Here is a 22,156-nt window from a genome sequence, read left to right as displayed (position 1 = left end):
AGATGAGGAACTAGTGCTTGTAGTCTCAACAGAAATCCCCCCCCCCCCCCCCCCCCCTCTTACACTTCCTCCTACAATGACGCAAAATGACGATATTTGCGTCATTGTAGGAGGAAGTGTAAAAGGTAAATAACGGATTTCTCCCGTCTCAGGGGAAAATGAGAGAGTGTTGCACGACCATTCAATAGTATGACTGGGTTTCTAACAATGCAAAGCTTAATGCAAATGGGTGGAGTGTCGCTTTAAAGTCAACACGAAATGCCACTTGCAGTGCTTCTTACTGTCTTATTTCAGAGTTCAATAGGATTCAGTGAGGAAAAAAAAAAATACTAGTCTGGACTTGATTTTATCCATCAGGAATTGATTGGATCAGGAAAAGTGGGTTTTAAATGCTAGGATGAAATCAGGGGAATGGAAATGTATGATGGATTGGTGACGTCAGCGGAATAGGAAAGTCGTTTCAGAGGTTGCACAAGTTGTACTATTCAGACTACTATTCAGAGTTTTGGGGTCAGCAAGATTTTGTAATGTTTTTGAAAGAAGTCTCTTGTGCTCCAAGGCTGCATTTATTTAATAAAAACTACAGTAATAACTATAATATTGTGAAATGTTATTATATTTTAAAATGTAATTTATTCCTGTCATGGCAAAGCTGAATTTTTAGCAACCATTAATTCAGTCTTCAGTGTCACATGATCCTTCAGAAATCCTTCTAATATGCTGATTTGGTAGAAACATTTCTTATTATATATCAATGTTGAAAACAGTTGTGCTGCTTAGTATTTTTGTGAGGATTTTTTTGATAAATAGAATATGTAATGTTTAATTTTAGCATTTACTCTCCCTTTTGAGTGCCATTACAGAGCATGCTGGAATATAGAAATCCCAGCCCAGTTTCAGTTAAATTTAAGTTAGTCTATGAAAAGAAACTAGTTCATTAAACTCAAAACAATTAAACAATTCAGATTACTTAAAATGTGTAGGTTTCGTGAACTCAAATAAAACAGAAAGTTATAAATATATTTAGAAATGTTAGCTAGTTTGAACTATTTTGTTTAATTTAAGTTTGCTCTACTCAAACCAATTATATATTTTGAGTGTTACACCGTGTCCTAACTACACGTGCAGAGACTAGACGCGATGCCGACTAGATGCGATAAAAGGTATCTTTTCCATGTTAATCAGAGTTTTTGTCCTAACCAGGCGCGACGGCGACACGCAACGTTTCTAATTTAGAAACAGTTTCTATTTTTCTGCGACGTCGCGATGGAACAATAAACACAAAGTGTGGCAATGATAATCTCAGGTACTGTTTATGTGCGTTATTTAATGTTAAAAGCGTGTAATGTGACTCTGAATATCATTTAGTGCTCCAGCTTTGAAGCTGTAAAAGCAACAATGGATAATTCACTTCAGATCTTGAAATTAAACAAATGGAAACAAGAACGTTCAAACTGTGAACAAACAAGTGTATTATTTGACAAAGATTGTTTTAGTAACTCAGTAGACCATGTATTTTTTAAATGGTGTAATATTTGTGAATTTGATTATGTAGCTACTTATCCATTTTCTTGCGAGTGCCGCCAAGATTACTCTCTAGTGCTGTGCACTCGCCGCGAGACTCCGCCCACACGCTGTTCTGATTGGCTGTGATTCTTGATTGACGTTGTGGCGTCTCACAGTCGCGTCGCGTCTAGTGTGGACAGACACACTGCCTGTCGCTGGAATCTTGTCGCGTGTAGTTAGGACACGGTGTTAGGGTTTACAGAAATTACAGTATGAATGTCACTTTTGATCAATTTAATGTCATTGTTATCAAACCTTTGACAATAGTGTACGTTTCCCCAAATTGTCTTTTTCTTTGGATTAACATGCATCAATTGTTTACAGTAAGACCAGGAACATGTAAAGACTGTCAGTTTGATGTCATGGTGTATAGAAAATAATGTATTTGTAAACAATAAACAAACATAATGTAAACATCATTTCTATAATCAAAAATATTTCAGTTTCTATATTATATACAGTATATCTAATATTATTTAGCACTATCATTGCTAAAAGAAGTGCAGTATTTTCAGCTGAGACTGACAATTTTAAAGTTAATATTATCGTACTTACGCTAGCTTTGCATAATTCACACAGTCTCTCCTTATTTAGCATTGCCACCACCAGATCCAGATGGTGAGAGTATCTGTCTAAAGGGGCAGGTGTAGTGCAAAGGGACAGTCTCTTCTGGAATGCTCTGAACATATACAGACACACAGGATCTGCTGTGGCCCATAATATCTTCTGGACCATCTGTCTGCCAGCACTCGCACCCACCCCTGCCTGTTCACATCTGTAGATGGATAAAATGAAATATTCAAATGACAGATCAACTTTAAAATTATTGTCTTGATGCCATGGTGTGTAGCGGTGCAACAGTTTGGTTTGTATGCTTTCCCAAATGGAAAGATTGCGGAGAAGAAAAACAAAACAAAAATTGTTTTTGTGTGTGTGTGTGTGTTTTTTATTTTTATTTTTTTATGAAGATTACTAGTTTATTGTAAAATAATATCATGGTAGGAAATCCCTTATTTCCAATCCATTAGTTCCTACCTTTGTGCAAAGTATGCATAGTACAGTACACTCAAATATGAATTTAATTTCTGGAAATCTAGATTACATGTACTCAAATAACCTATGCTTATCTCTCTCTGACCCAAATGATTAAGGGTGAACTCTCCCAGAGGTCTTTGTGTCCTCTTTTTGTATCCCATTGTCACATTGTCCTTCAGTTAAAGAATTGCTTTCTACTGCCGAGTGAAGCTTTACATAACATGTGTTATTGTCTCCTCATTGACTAAAACTTACATAACATGTTTTAGTGGATATGGGTGGGGAAATGGATGAGTAGGTTTGTTGTTTGGTGTGTACAGTTGAGTTTTCCTAGAGATGTTCTAGTGTTGTCAAGCCCTATGGCACTTCAGTTGACAGGAAATGAGTGAAAGTCTCTGTAAGGAAGTCCCCAATTACTGTTAAGATGGGGCCAGGGAATGCTTCCTGCCTCCTTTGTTTTGTGGGAAATTGGACCTCATGTGTAATGTCTTTCTGGCAGAGCAAGACAACCTCTCCTAGTCCTCCCCTTGGTATTTATTGTCCTTAAGCAGTAGGTTAATGTATGCCCCAGACAGCAAATCCCCAGCATTATAAGCATCATGGATGTTTTCCCTATTAAATTCACCCTTCCTGTTTATTTTTCTGATTTTTAGAAGACAAGAAGCCTCACACCATTGCTTTATCTAAAGCAGTTTTGCATTGTAGCAACTAGAAATAACTGTGTCTATGTCGCTGTCATATATATATATATATATATATATATATATATATATATATATATATATATATATATATATATATATACATAATTCATTAATTAATTTCATATACACACAATATCACACCAAGTCGCATCTCTAAAACATTGCGAATAAACTCGCTTAACACATTTTTGCCATTACTTTTCACCAGCTGGTCCCAAAGTCATTTCAAGTGGCTGTAAGCTGTCTTTCTTTCAAATAATTGTTACTTGGGTTTATATTTAATACATTGACATTCATACATTTTTAAGTGTGGCTTAGGCGTCCAAATACTTTTTGGGACCACTATCTGGCCTTTGACTTGACGTTGTGAATCCAGAGCCGTTCAGATGTTCTCCTCTGCCCTGATTTGGGTTCAACTGGAGCTGGAACATGTCTGGCAGCATGAGTTTTAATCCCAGAGCAATCTGCCAGAGAATGCCTTATCCAATCACTGCTCTGTCCTCCCTTGTGGTCTTGGAATGGAAATGAGTGACAGCATGCCTAGAGCATGTGACACTCACATCGGGGCAGAGGAATATTTATCACCCCAATGGCCATCTTGTTTTTTTTTTTTCGTGCATACACATCACTTCCTCATTACGGTTTTGGGTTTTACCTTTTCAGGCAGATACCAAGCTATCCAGAGACCTTTTTGGCAAGTGTTAACAGGGTAGGCGCCCTGAATAGATATACATATACATATATGAAATGTGTACTTTTGACTGCTTATGTGTCTCATTACTGTAGTTTTATTTGTTATGACACAAAAAATAAACAGAGCCTGTCACAAATATTCTTATGCAAGACATGCACATGACAGCGCTGCACCTTGAAGAAAGTGATTTATGTAATGGCACCTATGTCAGCCGCATGAGGTGGGATGGTTGTGTGTCTGTTTAACTGGATAACCCGTCCCATGGCATCTGCGAAAGCCCTGCAGAGAGGCAGATCCCTTTCATTGTCATAGCCGGGAGGGAGGAGACATCTGACGTGCAGCGTGAAATTCATTCAGCACACCTTTCACTGTACTCGGCACAGCGGGGACCTCGGCTCACCATGGGTTCCCAGGTGAGCAGGTAGAGCAGTTTAAGCTCACAGCTGTGTCCTGTGGAGACATAGCGGAAATATCATAGGCAGCTACTGGAGAAACACTGGAGGCTGTGATTTAGTTACAGTTATTACAGCGCAGCTTTGAATTAGATTTTTTGTGTTGTTTAGAATGAAGAGCCCCTGGTGTTGAGGAAACGGCCACACTTCCAGTGGTACAGTGGTCCTGTTTCGTGTTCCTTTCAGAGCGCCCATTGTTCCCATTGTGGGAGCACAATATTAAACCAATTGGCATGCAGATGAGCTGTTCTCTAACACTCAGATCAGTACAATGCGCCGATCACGTCTTTTTTGTTAGAATTTCATCAACACGTCAGCTCATACTAAGAACTGCAATAAATCTTATTAAATCCGAGTTCCACCGTCTTCCAGTCTGCAAAGTTTAACAATGGGACTCTGGTAAAACATCACGCTTTAATGAGTCAGTCTCTGTAGATTTACATTTACATAAGAGTTGATTTTACGTGTTAATTTACTGTAATTAATAAATAAATTAACTGCTTGCTCGCTGTCAGCAATATGTGGTACAGTATACTAGTACCTTAAAAATAACACAGATGAAAAAGAAAATGCTTTGATGATTTTAAAATCTACAAAGAGTGACTGATATATTTAACTTTGCCTACATTTTGATTTGTTTGAACGTTTAGGCACTGTAAGATGTTTTTTTTTTTTTTTTTTTTTTTTTTTTCTCTCTTATTTAAGTCTCTTATTTAACTTAAGACTGCATTTATTTGTTAAAAAAAACTCTTACTGTATTTAACTTAAGACTGCATTTATTTGTTAAAAAAAACTCTTATTTAACTTAAGACTGCATTTATTTGATAAAAAAAAAAAAATATATATATATATATATATATATATATATACAGTACCAGTCAAAAGTTTGGAAACTTTACTATTTTTAATGTTTTTGAAAGAAGTCTCTTATGCTCATTAAGCCTGCAGTTAAAAAAAAAACAAAAACAAAAAACACAAAAACAAAAAAACAGTAATATTATGAAATATTATTACAATTTAAAATAATGGTTCTCTTTTTTAATATATTTTAAAATGTAATTTATTTTTGTGATGCAAAGCTGAATTTTCATCAGCAAGTACTCCAGTCTTTGGTGTCTTATGATCCTTCAGAAATCATTCTAATATGATGATTTGATACTCAGTTATTATCAATGATGGAAACAGTTGTGCTGTTTAATATATTTTTTTGGAATACTTTTTTCAGTATTCATTGATGAGTAAAACGTTAACAGCATTTATTCATAAAAACAGCATTTATTCAAAATAAAAACATTTCTAACAATATAAATCGTTACCATCACCTTTTTATCAATTTAACGCATCCTTGTTGAATTAAAGTACTAATTTCTTAAAAAAATAATAGTTATTGTTCCCAAACTTTTGAATGGTAGTGTATATTGTTACAAAAGATTTCTATTCTAAATAAATACAGTTCTTATTTACAGGCAAACTTTTTATTCATCAAATAATCCTGAAAAAAGTATCTCAGGCTATAAAAAAAATATTAAGCAGCACAACTGTTTCCAACATTGATCATAAATCAGCATATTAGAATGATTTCTGAAGGATCATAAGACACCAAAGACTGGAGTACTTGCTGATGAAAATTCAGCTTTGCATCACAAAAATAAATTACATTTTAAAGTATATTAAAAAAGAGAACCAATATTTTAAATTGTAATAATATTTCATAATATTACAGTTTTTGTTTTTTTTTGTTGTTTTTTTTTAACTGCAGGCTTGATGAGCATAAGAGACTTCTTTCAAAAACATTAAAAATAGTAATGTTTCCAAACTTTTGACTGGTACTGTATAATATATATATAAATGTATAGATAAAAAATATATTTTATTCCTGTGATGGCAAAGCTGAATTTTCAGCAGCCATTATTCCAGTCTTCAGTGTCACATGATCCTTCAGAAATCATTCTAATATGCTGATTTGGTGCTCAAGAAACATTTATTATTATTATCAATGCTGTAAACAGTTGTGCTGGTGAATATTTTTGTGTAAACCATGAAAAAAAAAAAAACTCTGGATTCTTTGATGAATAAAAATTCAGTAGAATAGTAAATGTGTTTACTGTCATATTGGATTCATTTAATGCATCCTTGGTGAGTATATACAAAAGTATTGATTTTGTAAACTTGCTGACCCCACAAAAAGCTTTTTCTTTTTCTTCTTATCCCTTTTTTTAATATTTATTTTTTCAGTATACTGTATGTTTCCTGGGAATCACACACATGACAATGGTGGTGTTAGGGCCATGTTCCACACGTTTACACAACGCCTGTTAGCTAGTTTCTATGTAGTCTGGCCACCATTCACTAGATTAAAGCAGTCAATGGCAAATAAAAGTTGTTTACAAAAGCTTTCTTACCCAGGGTAAGACACCATATTTTGCCGGGTTTGTATACTTTGCACACAGAACTAGATTGACTGCTGGTCGCGCAATATTTGAGAACATACAAAGGAAGACACAGGAGTGTGGCTGTAAATATTACTATAGGGACTGTGGACCCCATATGGCTATGTTTGTTTAGAGTGCTGAATACGCCTCATGCATTTTCAAGAGAGCGACATCCACATTGTATATCCAGAGTGACTATACCTTAAATCTTCGGAAGACACAAGGTGAGAGCAAGTTTATTGATATGTGCTGCTGTATGAGCCGATAAATAGTTGTCTGTCACGCCATTGACATGCGTATGACATAAGTATGTGCTTTGCGGGTTGTTATTTTGCTGTCAAATCGCTAATATGAGGCCTGTCAACATTTCTCAGGTTATGAAATAATGGCTTAGAATGGGGTGGTCGTAGAGCGAGACAAAACTCCTGTTAAGTGATGGGCGGAGGAGGGAATAGAAGAAAAATAACGAAGTTGGAGAGTTTTTGACCACATATCTGAAAGGATGACAGCTGTGGGTGTCTCCTGAAATGCCAAAGAGTGAAGAAAAAGAAGAAAAAAAACATGGAATTTATTTATATGTATATATACTGTACACTACCATTCAAAAGTTTGGGGTTTGTAGGATTGATTTTTTTTTTTATATTTTTGATGTCTTTAATGTTTTTTAAATATTGGAATTTATTCACTCTGATTATATCATCATAGTTTTAAAATAATATTTTTATTTGTTTGTTTGTTTGTTGGAGTTTAGTCTGATCTTTTTGTCTTTGTGCAACTAAACATTAAGTTAATTGGTGTCCATACAGTATGTTGACAAGGGCTGCTTCCACCTGAAGCCTCATTTTCAGCATGACTGTGGCAGTGATCTAAGGTCACGATCGGATTAAGCCATTGAATCACAATCTATGTGAGAGTGTGTGTGTGTGTGTGCCTGCCTGTGTGTATCCTCAGGCTGCAGGAAGTGATTCAGGAGTGCTCTATAAATAACCACAGCTCAGTTAGGCCCGAGGGATGGGGTGCCACTCTGCTGAAGTGAGCTGAGTGAAGGTAGGGAGAAGGCCAGGGCCTCCATGTGGAACCGCAGCAGACGGCGTGCATTGTTTACACTCTGTAGGGATCCTCCACCTTACTCGCTCATACACTTGTAGATTGCACCCCTCTCCAACCTCTCTTGATCCTGCTTGCCTGCTTGGATGCACTCCTCTATAATGTGCCACTGATCAAATTTGACTGATTAAAGCTCAGGCATGCTTGTCATATAATGAATTTGAGTAAATTTCTGATATCTGAGGCTGGTTGGAACGTAAAAAGTGAGGAAAATACAGACGTAGTGCAGACATAGGAATACATAGGAATTACGCCCAAAAATATAACACAATAATATATATATATATATATATATATATATATATATATATATATATATATATATATATATATATATATATTAGGGCTGTCAAAAGATTAATCGCGATTAATGGCATCCAAAATAAAAGTTTGTGTTTACATAATATATGTGTGTGTACTGTGTATAATTATTTTGTATATATAAATACACACACATGCATGTATATATTTAAGAAATATTTGCATACATATACTGTATATATATTTATATAGTTTATATTGTATATAAATATATATTTTTTTATATATATAAATAACACATTTTTCTTAAATATATACATGCATGTGTGTGTATTTATATATACAAATTTAATTATACACAGTACACACACATATATTATTAAAAACAAACTTTTATTTTGGATGCGATTAATCTTTTGACAGCCCTAATATATATATGTATATATATGTATATATATATATATATATATATATATATATATATATATATATATATATATATATATATATATATATATATATAGTTAGTTGATATCTAAGTGGGTGAGTTGTTACTCACTTATTTGTAATTTGTCTTCCCATTGACAGCATTATTTGTTTATTCTGATTAATTCGTGGTCATGGCACACACAAAACTATATAGATCAGACAAAAAGATCAGACTGAACTCAAACAAACAAACAAATAAATAAAACTATTATTTTAAAACTATGATACTATAATCAGAGTGAATAAATTCCAATATTTAAAAAGATTTATAAAATACCTTTAAAAAAAAAAACATAAAAAAATATATAAAGTAATCATACAGACTCCAAACTTTTGAATGGTAGTATAGAGTATATGTACATAGAAATAAATAGCATGTTTATATTGCTTGTTTGTATATATAAATTCAGTCTGATCTTTTTTTCTGATCTTTTTTATAGTTTTGTGCGTGTTCCATGTCCACGAATGAGTCAGAATAAACAAATAATGGTGTCAATGGGAAGACAAATTACAAGTAAGTGAGTAACAACTCACTCACTTAGATATCACTGCATTGTCACATCAAAATCAAACCTGAAATGACTTGAAAGCACAATCATTTAAGGTTTTTAAGCATTAAGTTTTGTGAAATTTAAGGTAATTTCTGTCTGTGACTATCAATGCAGTGTTTACCAAGTTTTGATGACTGATGATCCGAAAATAAGTTCACTGTTAAAAAGAACAGCTGAATATAAGTTCACAAATAAAGGTCACACTTTAGTTTAGGGTCCAATTCTAACTAGCTATTAACTAAGACTTTTGCCTCTATAAACTTCTAATTATTGCTTTTTAATAGTTATTAAGTTAGTTGTTAAGTATAGGTATTGCAGAATAAGGCATTAATATGTACTAATAAACATATGCTAATATATATGCTAATAAGCAAATAGTTAATAGTAAGAATTAGACCCTATAAAGTGTTACCCAAATAAAATATAGATCTGAAATTTGTTACTGTTGTGTTCTAGTTATTAATTTGGAGTAAATGGTAAAAGGCACTACCTTGATGATAAATAAACTTGTTTTTTTATTATTTATTTATTTATTTTTAAAATAAATTTAACATGAATTATACTGTTAATGTCAAAATGCGAAATCTAATAATTTTTAAAAAGTAAGTAATGTATATGTCAAATTTAAGTGGTATTGTAACATGAATTTACATTGTTTTTTTTAAATAATAATAATACTCAGTGAGGACTTTGCCTCCTCATTTCATGCACACCACTGTTCCAAGGTACGGTATCCTACTGTTACGGGCAGCAAGGTTTGTTGTGGGTACATAGACAGACTTAGGAGGAGGAGATGGTTCTCGCCCACCCAGATCCTCTTCCTCCTCTCCAGATGGTAAACTCAGTTGTACTCCAGTGTCTTGGCGGTAATATGTGGAACAGATTCAATAAACTACCCTGAGCTGGATGTATGTTTCCCCCATGTGGCCTTTTTCCTTAATAAAAGCACATTTATCTGGTTTCCTGTCTCTTTCCATATTCTCATAGCAGAGGTAGTCGTCAAGACAACAGGGCGGACAGTCATCCATGATGGATATTCTTTCACATGGGAGTTCAGGTCCATTTTGATTAGGAGGTAAAATCATTATAGGCCCACATGTGTGTGCCATGCCAGCTGAATGTCTCATTTCCTTCATCACCACAGCGATGTGCATGGCCTTCTTCAATAGTGCATTTTAAATAAATGGCCTACAAGAATAAATGACAATATATACAAAATGCATACACAATATGTATTAGGAAAATGTTTTTTGAATTTTTTTGATTTCATATTTTTCCAGATTTTTTATATAATATACTATATATTGAAATATATGAATATGCTGCTAATATATTTAAATAAATGTATTTATGTATAAATAAAAAATATCTACATTTTGGCCATATTTTGCCAAATCATGATATTATAGAAAATAATTAAAAGGAAATATTTCAGACATAAATAGAAAATAGATGATGACGATATTGTTGTTGTTTTCTAATTCATATAATGTTCTAAAATAAGGCTAATTATAGCTGCTTTGACACTTTTAATTGTGGAGACACCCACAAAAAAATATAGAAAAACTATGGGAAAAATGTTAAGAAATGTTTAAATGTATGATGTGTGTGTGTGTGTGTGTGTGTGTGTGTGTGTGTATATATATATATATATATATATATATATATATATATATATATATATATATATATATATATATATATATATATATATATATATATATATATATATATATATATATATATATATATATATATATATATATATATATATATATATATATAATTTTGGATAATTGTATGTATTTACAGTGCATGATAACATTTAAAATATATTATGAAATATTGAGTGAACAGAAACCACATGAAACCATGATCTGAAAGGGTTATGGGATGTTCTATCAAACAAACTCATTCATTTGTTCACTTCAATTTTTCCTTTTATTAAATTCCATTGTACAGTGGCACCTTGTGTTTCCCACTATGCGCTTGATGTTCTCATTACTGTCCTCTTCTCGTCATGATGACAAAGTGGGTGACAGTGTCTATTTTTTCGAAAGACCCATTTCGCGTTTCTATTTATCGGAGAGAATGTCAGAACCTTTACTCTGCTTCTCCCACTAATCATGTACTCTGCGTTTTTAGCATGCGCTCGCTGCTTATCGAATATTTTCATATGTGCTTGAATAAACACAAGCACCCTCTCATTTCATAATGCATGTAAACAGAGCAAACCCTTCACATTGTGTTTCTCCACAATTATAGATTTTTGCTCCATACTCCATTAGGGGTAAAAAGCAGTTTCAGTAAAAAAAAAAAAAAAAAAAAGTCCTCATATCTTCTCATTCTCCTTTCTTCTGTGGTTCTCTAATGCAGTTCACTGTGATTTATGAAACAAGATACAGGTGATTTCACATTATGGTTGTACATTAAAGGTCAGAATTCTTTTTTTTTTTTTTTTATCTTTTGAATGGGGGCTGGATTGCACTTGAAGAAATACAGGTAGAAGTATCTCAAGCTATCCATAACAATGCTGCAACAATTTGAGTCAAGAGCCGAAACCACCAAAGGAATCTGTATTCAGCTACCGGGAGCACTTTACGTTTTCTAAGACATGTCAGACAGAAACCTTCTTGCATCTCACCTTTTAAAGGAATTTGAAAGCATTATTGGAGTCAACTACAAAAGCAACCAGGATCAACCTGAGGGGAAAACACAACTATCAAACACAGGTTTGCTTTTAGCGACTGACCTTTCAATGTCACCACTTTTTTGTGAACCTGTAGCAAAATGTAGCGGGCCCTGTAGCAGCCGCATCGTCGGATGCTTGCAAGATGGTCAGTGTGATCTTCGTGCTCAGAGTGCAATGCTGAAACATTTCTTGGATGCGTTTTAAATGGTGTCACAAGTGGTTGACAATATGAGCACTTTGCTGACCTGTTTCTGAGACTCTTGATTGGCAATAAGTGTTTGTTTCTGAAAAGATATATTCACCGTTCATTAGTTGCTAAGTTCACAGCAGTTTTTTGTTTAGTACAGTTTCTTTCATCATAGTCATCATATTTGTTCCCAAAAGAATATATAAAATGTGGACAAACTTTTAAAAAGTGTGTGTAAATTAACAACTACTTTTTATGTCTTTCTCTTTTTGATGTTTTCTTTTTCTTTTCTTTTTTTCTTTTTTTTTTCAAATAAAAAAATATATTCATTGCAGCAAAGAATATTTTCTGGTACATCAACATGTATCAACATTCACGTTGTATCTGCAGTATGAGGAAGAGATGGAAGGACTAGAAAATATTCTTAACCCACACAATTTTACACTCATAAAGTTTCAGGTATATTAAATCCAATCATGTTAAAATTGCTCTGGAATACCTTGCTGTTATTGTGAGTTTTAGATATGCATTATGTAAACATTATCTTATACGCTTGAATTGTTTATCCCCTATATTCATTGTGCCCATAATTCCTTTCTAAAAGAGAATTCAAGCAATTATGAATCATTGTGTGTTGTAGTGGCTGCAGGCATTTAGTGTGAATCTCTAGAGGACTAGAGGTTATTGTGGCTGTCCTACACTCATTTGTGAGGGCAGCGTGAATTGTTTGTTCAAATCAAACCAATTTAACATTGTCCCCGTGTCTCTGTTGTTCTCCACACTGAGGAAAACCAATCGCAAATCCACCTAGGCCTGATTTACAGCGCCTGGGGACCAGATTAAGAGGCCATAGATAGCATCTCAAGTGTTCGCCGAAAGAAAGACACCTGTCCCGCCAACAATTCCACCGCTTCAAAAGCAGGCATTAACACTTCCATTAAAATCTGTCACCCCTCTTTCTCCTTCTTCTCTCTGTGCTCTGAAGAGAAATCGCAGTCATTCAAATGCTAAGCGACTTTCTCTCCCCTGTGGATATTAGCGCCAAAAGAGGAGCGCTCCATCATTTGCCAAGAACGTCAGGGAGGGGAAAAAGACACAAAATGAGCCAATGGTGCTGCGAATATCCCTCACCTCTGCAATATCTCTTCACATTTCATTACCTTTCCTGTGCCGCAGACCAACAAAATGCAGCAAAAACGTCAGTCATCATTAAATCGCTCTCTTATAGTGCACTTAATTCCTAATGCCATATATGTAAGTGTCTCGCTGAGTTCATCATGCTCGGCAGGTTTCTGAGCGCTCATTTAAATTCATCTCTTCACAAGCTCTTAAATAATATACCAATAATAACTCTAAATGGATCATTGGGATCGTTTTAAAGTGTGAGAACTAACTTTGCCTGTGGGCATCGAGCTCTTGTACTTGCTCTTGTCTCATCTCATTATTTATGTATCGGGGTCTATGGAATATCCACTTCATTATAAGACACATCTTTTTATTAATGTTTTATTCTTATTTCTTTACAGGTTACTGACGGAGGTACTATTAAGCAGAAGATTTTTACGTACGATGCTATGTTCAATACCAATTACTCCCATATGGAGGATTACCGCAGACGGGAAGATCTGGTGTATCAATCGACGGTCCGGTAAGAGTCATTAATTGATTTTCAAAACAGAGAATATTTATGTGATCTGATCACTGGAGGTGCCAAAAAATTAATCGTTGTTTAAAATATTGATGCATATTTTCCGAGCCATAGCGCATTGGACTCTGGTGCTAACGTGGCCAATATGACTTCTCGTTTATTTCCTACTGGCTTTCAACATTAATATAAAGAGCAATTCCTTGTTCCTTCTGAATTATGAACTTTCTTATGTGTGCATCAGAAGAGCCTCTTTGTCAATGCATTTCACAGTATTTGCAGTGTCTTGCATCATAAGTGTTACATTTTTAAGATATCTTGTCATGTTAAAATTATATCAACATTTGACACTCAGATCAGTGCATCTTTTTTTTTTTTAAAGACCAATTGGACAAATGTGTGAGTGGGATTACCATCTCAGGTGTGTTAAGTATTAATTAGCATACTGTATATGCTAATGACCTTTTGTTTAATTATGTTGCGCTCCATCTAGTGGTTCTGTGTCCTGTGTACTGTAAACTGGTCCCATAAAGGCCTAAAAAAGTTACACTCTGTAAGTAAATCTGAATCATTGACCTGATTAAGAGACTTTTCCTCACTATCCAGTACGTTCTGGTATTTTCACTCACTGAGCCCCTAGCCAAGCTTTTCAAGCTTTGGTCCCTCAGTTGCAATTTCCCTGCTCCCCATTCAGAGAGTGTCATCTTTAGCCTCCCCTTTCTGAACATCTGCTTTAGTGTTTCATAGGCCCGCTGAGGAACAGACGTGTTCCCCAAGTCACCCCTGATACCTGAGGCTCAGCTTTAGGCAGAAAAGCAAAAGCAAGACCCAGAAATACTTTGTCATATACTCTGCTCCTCACCAAAACACAAGTTTCTTGTCAGACCAAAAGCTGGTACAAACTATTAGATGGTGAGGAGAAAAAGGAAGGTTTTGTCTGCTGCAAGACTAGCTGCACTTATCTGTGCGCAGATACAGTATCTGCACGTGTGTAATAACTCCATCAGAGTTTTTCAGGTAACAGGCTACACTGCCTTCTTGCTTTGCCTGGAAAGTGGGACAGTGTATGCTGTGTGCACACGCACAGAAACAAACACTCCTACCCAGCAGGAAGTAAATTGACTGTCACACTATAAACAGCAGTAGAGATCACATGTATTGACCTCGCAGTCTCACATAATGCTCGGGAAGGAAGATGGCAACTGCAGAGACTATCAAGCTTCATGTGCAGTTGCCTAAGTATAAACGCACACACATTGTTTCAAAAATCTTTTTCTTAAACAGTATTTTGTTTTACGGTAAAAACCGTAAGTCAAGTCAAGATTTATTCTCTGAAATGCTGAAATTTTGTTTTAAGCATAGATGGGTAACGTTTGTCAATACTTGTCTGCAACTGAAAGTAAACAATACTATTTTCACAAGGTTTTAAAGTCCACACGATGTGACAGAGGGATGGATGGATGGATGGATGGATGGATGGATGGATGGATGGATGGATGGATGGATGGATGGATGGATGGCAACAATTTTATGAAGCACAGACACTTGAATGACACACACAATGACACACGAGCATACACACTTCTCAAATCCTTTTTCCTGTAGCCTCTGACACAGCATTCAGTGGGAGATCTAGAGCACCCGAACAGGATATTTCACAGGTATTATCTCTCATTTTCATTCCAGAGTGGCAAAACACCACACCAGCAGGCCTTGCCACTCTAATTCAGATCTCACCCTTTCACCTGTAAATAAAGGCACAAGCAAGGATCTTTCTGAAAATGAAAGCAGAGAGATAGACATGTCTGCCTCTAGCTGGGCTATAGAAGTTGACTTGTTTTCACATTAAACTGAGAAAGCAGTGATTCTTGTCTTCATGCTGCTCAGAAATATGCACATATTTTAGAGTAATGGAAAATAATAACATAATTTTGAACTGCTTATGTCTAATCATTTTCCATGACAGTTTGAATTCCCTGGAAAACTCAACACAACACAAGGTGTCAAATTATTACAGGCCAAATTGAAATTCTGTGTCTTTTCTAAACGTTATCCTCACAACCACCCTTAATGATGATATGTTGTTGAAGGTGTTTGAAAAATTAATTCTGTTTCTCTTTAATATTTAATATAAGTCATAATGTTAGGTTTCTTCTTGTTCTTCACTAGCTTCTCCTTGTCACTAAGCTGTCAGTTTATTAAGATGGTGAGTTTGAGCTGCCAATCAAATCTCGAACAGGTTCACAGGACCCTCCCCTTGCACTCTGACCTGGCCCTCTTCTCTTATTATCATGGACACCTCAATTCTCCACCTGTTCCTATGAGACCCAAATGCTCTTGGCAAAACTTTCGACTTTATACTCCAAAACAAAAGCACTTACGCCCACCGGGCCCTACGGGGCCCTTCAGGAGAAGCCCGTTCTTCAATAAAAGCCTCTGATTATCATCCACATCTATCAGATTTTTTTTTTTTTTCATGCCTCTTCACTGAAACGTGACAACAGTGTTAAAAGAGAGACATGAAATATGCTGTGTGTCTTTGAGGCATGTGATTTCTCTTTTTAGTCTTGAAGTAAGGATACGCTGTTGTGGGATTTGTATACCACTATGTATTTTACACTATTTTTTTTATTTATTTTTTTATTTTATTATTATTTAAACATAAATATTTAGTATAGTCTACAGTAAAGATTAATGTATCAGTCAGGCCAATTAATTAGCTAAAATTTTGCCATTTGGTTATCATCGGTCTTGTCAGCCCCTTGTTGCTTTGCTTTGCTTGTTCATCCATCTTGTTGACCCTTTGAAAGTTTGCAGAGGCCCCTGAGTGGCATTATAATTCAGTTTTTTTAAAGAGTTTTCACAGATGTAATTTCAGCTGCCATGCACATGGCTCTTTATATATCGACATCTGCCATTGAAAAGCCTGTATTGGTTGACCACTACTATGAGTGTACTCACAATGAATCTCATTCAAGCAACAAACAATGGATTTTTTTAAAAATTGTGTTATGTATAAATCATTCACAAATCCTTTCATGCATAAATGGCAACATTTAATGTAATTGTGTTTTTGTTTTGTTTTTAACTGATGCTCAAGGCCCTATGAGTGAATATACAAGTAAGAGATCACCTCAGCTGACCTCTGTGTTTGATGACTCATGAAATCATGAGCTATTGTGAATATTCCAACACCATAAATTCAGCCTTGGACATATTCTAACATCATACGCCCACAACGCCAATAAGAACAGGCCTCAGCTGAGAAATTCATGGCACATTTCTGTAATTACAGAATGTTATATTCCTGGCAGCGAGCGCTCTGTCCCTCTCAGCATACACACACACTTAAACACACTGCAGAGTGGCAGGACCTGGCTAGGCAAATCCCTCCTTGCCTCGGTGTGATTTAGTGCTAATCGGCTTTTTATTACTCTCTGATTAACAATCCATCTACATTTTTAGAGCACAGTGAGAGAGAGAGAGAATACAGAGGGGGTGAAACTGAGAAAGACTGTGAAGGAGCTGGAGTTTCAGTCCCATTGAGATTATTTTGAAGAACTGAATGCCAGAGCGAGCCAGACTATTGTGCAACATCGCCGGCATTTCAGCAATCCAAAGAGGAAGTATGCAACAGAGGGGAGAGAATGAGCAAATAAGAGACAGAGAGTGTTGAAAAGCAGAGGGAAGGAGAGGTGGAGAGCTAAGAGGGTAAGATAGACAGGAATTGAGAAATATGCTGGCCGGGATTCAGAGACCCGGGCAGTAAAGCTCATCCAGAGAGAGGACACTTGCAGGGTAGAACGTGAGACCAATGCCAATGTACAAAGCCGGAGCCAAACCTCTCATCCAATCATCACGGTCTGTGCATGTCAAGCAGCCCTGGAAGTAGGGGAGTAAACTAACAACAACAACAATAAAAACTCAAAAAACTGCCAATAGATTAGGTTAAAATTATAGACATCTGTGAGGAGAAATGGCAGAGTGGTTTTATTTACAGCCACTGTATTGTTGCCATCACTATCGCCATGATGGTGAACACTGCAATTAATTGCCTGTGTTTCTACTCATCAAGCCTAAGTGAGCTATCTGAGGTGCAGGGGGAAAGAAAGCCACGGTGGGGAGGCGTACATGAAAGGAATGCTTATTCGCTTGTGCTGAGAACTCACCCGCTGCCCTCATTCAATATAAATGAGCTTGGTTTCAGTCAATCTAGCTGTTTTCTGCTTGTTTTAAAGGGGCTGAGCAGCAGGACTTTGTCGACCGGCGCCAAGCACATGCAGATGATGTTGGGATTGTTAAAGAATCGCTTGACTGAAGCGAAAAGAGAGGCTGAGATTTTTTTTTTATGAGACTTTTAGAAAATTATTATATCCAGAATGTGGACCATGAGCTGAAAGAAGATTTGCAAACAAAGATAGACCAGAAGTGTTTTGTAACCCAGAAACATGGCAATATAAAGCTGTCTTTTCAGAGCTGTGAAAACGTCTAGGTTATGGCTGTAACCTCTGAGAACAGGGAACGAGATACTGCGTCGATGACGCTATTGGGGAACGCCCTCCACGTGAACCGGTGTCTGAAAAACTATCCAATCACGGCAATCGAAATTGACCGGCGACAGCCTATGACGTCACTACTAGTGCGACCGGGAAATATAAAAGGGGCGCCTAGAGAACATGTCATCCACTTTCGTCTGAAGGGACTGTTCAGCAGGCATCCCCAAGGCATGGCTAACGATGAAGTGTCTCGTTCCCTGTTCTCAGGGAACAGAGGTTACAGTCGTAACCTAGAAATTCCCTTTCGAAAGGGAACTCACACTGCGTTGATGACGCTATTGGGGAACGAAGTACAATCCCACCATGCTGAGGGGAGTGCATGCCAATTATGGCTCGTGACAAAAACGTCAGAACTGGCAGTTTCAACCTGAAATGCCAAGAACACACTCCCCCTTCGGGTCACATACAGGCTGTCAGTGACATTATTCCCTGCGGTCATTGCCCAAGTTATAAGCCTCAAAGTGGCCTCCCAACAACGGAAGGCCTACCAAGGCCGCTCAAAGGCTTGGAACCAACAGCTTCCATGGAAGGTGTTCCTTTAAGGGAATATGGCCAGGGGGTCCAAAAGGAGTCCCGTTCAGTCACTTTCTGAGGGGAACATAAAGTCAACCCTACATGCCACCAGGGAGGCTGACCGTCAAATTTACTGACCGACCTAGTCTTGCCAACAACCTGTCTGTTTCCTAAACAGAGTCTCTCACAAAATCAAGGGCCTTCAAGGAGGCCTGTTAAGGCCTAACTACTTGATAGTGAGGATGTATGCAGAGCCATCAAAAGCCTAGGTGCTCTTACAGACATATCTGTGTGCCTGGTTATACTTATTTAACATTCCCAACGGGCAGTGTACTCAGCAGAAATGCTATCAATCCTTTAAAGCAAGGAGAGTACAATCTTACTCTACCAGATTATCGAGGAGGCCTACTGAAAGGCCTACAGCTTCGAAAGTCACGGGCATCAGCCCGGGCAGTGCTTTGGCTCTAAGGGAGCATACTCAACCATCCCAAGTGGGAGGGAGTCACTAATCTGTCTCTACCTGAGCCTAGGTGGTGAAGGGTGATAACATACGAGCTATGGGTAGCAAAGTACTCTAATTAATGACCGTAACAAGGGCAGCACTATCGGCATGACCCTGAAGGATGTATCAGGGTCGAGGCCTATTATCTTGTAATTTTACAAGACTAAACCCACGTGATTGGAGGCCTCAGTAGATGGCCAACGACATTCGACCTTATGACTTGAATTCTTATATTCAAGGGGCTCAGAAGAAAAATCCTTTTTAACTTAAGACCTTGCTGCCAGCTACCACACTCAATGCTGTAAAGGGCTGAGGCCTGAGCAAAATGCTTCTTACTCTCTAGAGAGAAAGACCTGACAACGCCCATAGATATCTGCATGGAAGGATTTTTTGAAGATAGCCTGCTACCTATGCTGTTATCTACCCTGTTACACCACTAGCATTTACACCTAATGCAAAAGGCAGGCCTTGGCCGGACGACTCTTGAGTAAGAGGAGGCTAGTACTAGGAAACTAGATATACAGAAAAAAATCTCCTGATGGTCTATGGAACCTACCCTCAGATATTGAGAGGCTTTGAGGCGAGAATGCTTAGCAGACCAGCACCAAAAATCCTAGATACTAAGCCTAAGCCACACACGAATATTATATGTATTTATATGAATGTTCAGAGCTATAATCTCAAAATGACTCTCAAAAGTGAGAGGAGAACTACTGCTGTAGTATAAGGTGGCTATCAAGGTGGCCTGACGAGGGCCAACGCTTGATTTTGTAGTTTTATCTGGAGCTTGACCGAGCGGTGGCCTCAGTAGAAGAATTCCCGATAGGGAGGAAGCCATCTCACGCAGAAAATGTCTGTTTGATGCTCGGATGAACGGTGGCCTGACTAGAAAATTTTAGTAGAATACGGCCAACCTGTTCACTTCCACAGATCGACACTACCCACTATATAAGCCTGATGACTCTAAATCAGAGGAGCTCTATGGGAAGGGTATGCATAGCCTACCTATATATGGGGACTTCAGGGCCCTATTTCTACTCTTATAAAAAAACCTTCCTAACACACCCCTTAATACTTTCTAACAGGGAACCGAGGTCTACTGTTCAACCTTACTAAAAAACTCTAGTAAAGGGAGGAGACCTACAGAGCTCAACCTGCTGCTCGTAGCGTGATGCCCTAAACGACATAAAATGGAGGCTTATCACCTTACAGAGTTCGAAAGAGCGCACTTACTACCAAACCCGACGCCAGACCTACAGAAGGGTTCCAAATTGAAGGAATCACTCGTCACAGGTCCAGCCTCAGGGCTTATGCAAGAAGCGCCTGGGGTGTAGGAAGTATGCAGATACGGAGCGTAGTGTCATGCAAGATTTAATGCAGCCAAGCGTGCCTCTCGCCGTCTCAACGGAGGTGCCAAAAAGTTCAGAAGGCGACACTGGTGCATCGAGAAGAAAAGCTTTCTTTCTCCCCAATATCATCCCAGTTCAACCACAGATGCCTATCCCTGGCCACCATCGCCGTCATCGAGTTCATCCAATCGCGGCAGCTGTTAGTTTGAGAGCTAATCTATAGTGCGGCGCAGCTCGTCCACTGCGTCAGGTCCAAATATTTCAGCAAATCAGTGTGGTGTGCTTGCAGCACAGCCATTGTGTGCAAGGCATCACCAGCCAGACACACCATCGTGTATGCCCTGCCATTTAAGCACAATGTTTGTTTAAAATGCTGGGCCAGAGCACTTAGTGTCGATGCCTCAACAACCACGAGACAGTTTGCGAACCTCTCGATAATTGAGGCATCGACACATACCCGTGTTCGCGCATCCCCTCAACATCAGCGTAGTTTGCTCACTGATGGCAATGGATGCGCGCTGAACACAGGTTTTTTCATGCCTTTTCGATCTCATTGTGTAGATCGGACAGGAATTGAAGGCTCACGGGAGCTAGAGCGTTATGGCTGGAAAGAAACCTTTCGTAAAGTCTGCCACGAGCAGTCTCTTCCCTCACGCGCTCCTACTGCAGCAAAGCCTCACTGAGCGCGTTTCATAACACTCACAACTCATCATACATGGGGCAGGGTGGCTGTGAGGGTTCGGGCTGTAAATCCTCTTCACCCTCATCAGCCATCTCCTGCTTTCTTGGGCTGTCCAGGAGAGCACTCGCTGCCAGATCAGAGGATGTTAGTGACAACACATCCTCATCCGGCAGCTCAAACTTGTGAGCATCCGAGGGGCATGAGAGAAAAAATAACTCTCAAACTCCTCGGCGAGCTCCCTCTGAAACCCAACGATTCTAGTCTCTGCTCTGCCTTAGCGCGAACGGGACCTGAGTCGGCTGGCACAGATGTCTGTCCCTCTTCCCTCGAGAAGAGTTAAGTTTTCTCAATGGAAAAAAAAAACACAGTTGGCACAAGCAGTTCCCTCAAGAACTGATCGTGCTTGCTCTGAGCCCAAACAGTAAACGCACAAGTTGTGTGTGTCATCTGGTGTCAATATCTTAGATACGGATCCACACTACTTCTTGAAACACTTATTTTTCACTTGCCGTAATTGTTCTTACCTTTTTCAGGTGATTGCAAATCAGACAAAACATTCCCTGAAGACTAAAAGAGATGACATGTTCTCTAGGCGCCCCTAGTATCGCACTAGTAGTGGCGTCATAGGCTGTCGCCGGTCAATTTCGATTGCCGTGATTTGATAGTTTTTCAGACATGATTCACGTGGAGGGTGTTCCCCAATAGCGTCATCGGGAAGTCTGTATTTTGTCTTTAAAAT

The 22,156-nt window shown here is 37.7% G+C and overlaps 1 protein-coding gene across 2 annotated transcripts in view; it reads left to right on the top strand.

Annotated features, from left to right (window-relative positions):
* igsf21a (immunoglobin superfamily, member 21a) overlaps positions 1 to 22,156 on the top strand; it is a 234,420-nt gene that overhangs the window by 141,384 nt on the left and 70,880 nt on the right. For both annotated transcript variants that reach the window (XM_079856815.1, XM_079856814.1), the window contains exon 3: positions 13,697 to 13,818. In XM_079856815.1, the coding sequence (XP_079712941.1) occupies positions 13,697 to 13,818 (122 nt within the window). The remainder of the gene's footprint in view (positions 1 to 13,696; positions 13,819 to 22,156) is intronic.

This window comes from Squalius cephalus (genome assembly GCF_949319135.1).
Source record: "Squalius cephalus genome assembly, chromosome: 22".
In the NCBI taxonomy this organism is placed as follows: domain Eukaryota; kingdom Metazoa; phylum Chordata; class Actinopteri; order Cypriniformes; family Leuciscidae; genus Squalius; species Squalius cephalus.
This window is presented reverse-complemented; position numbering and strand designations above follow the sequence as displayed.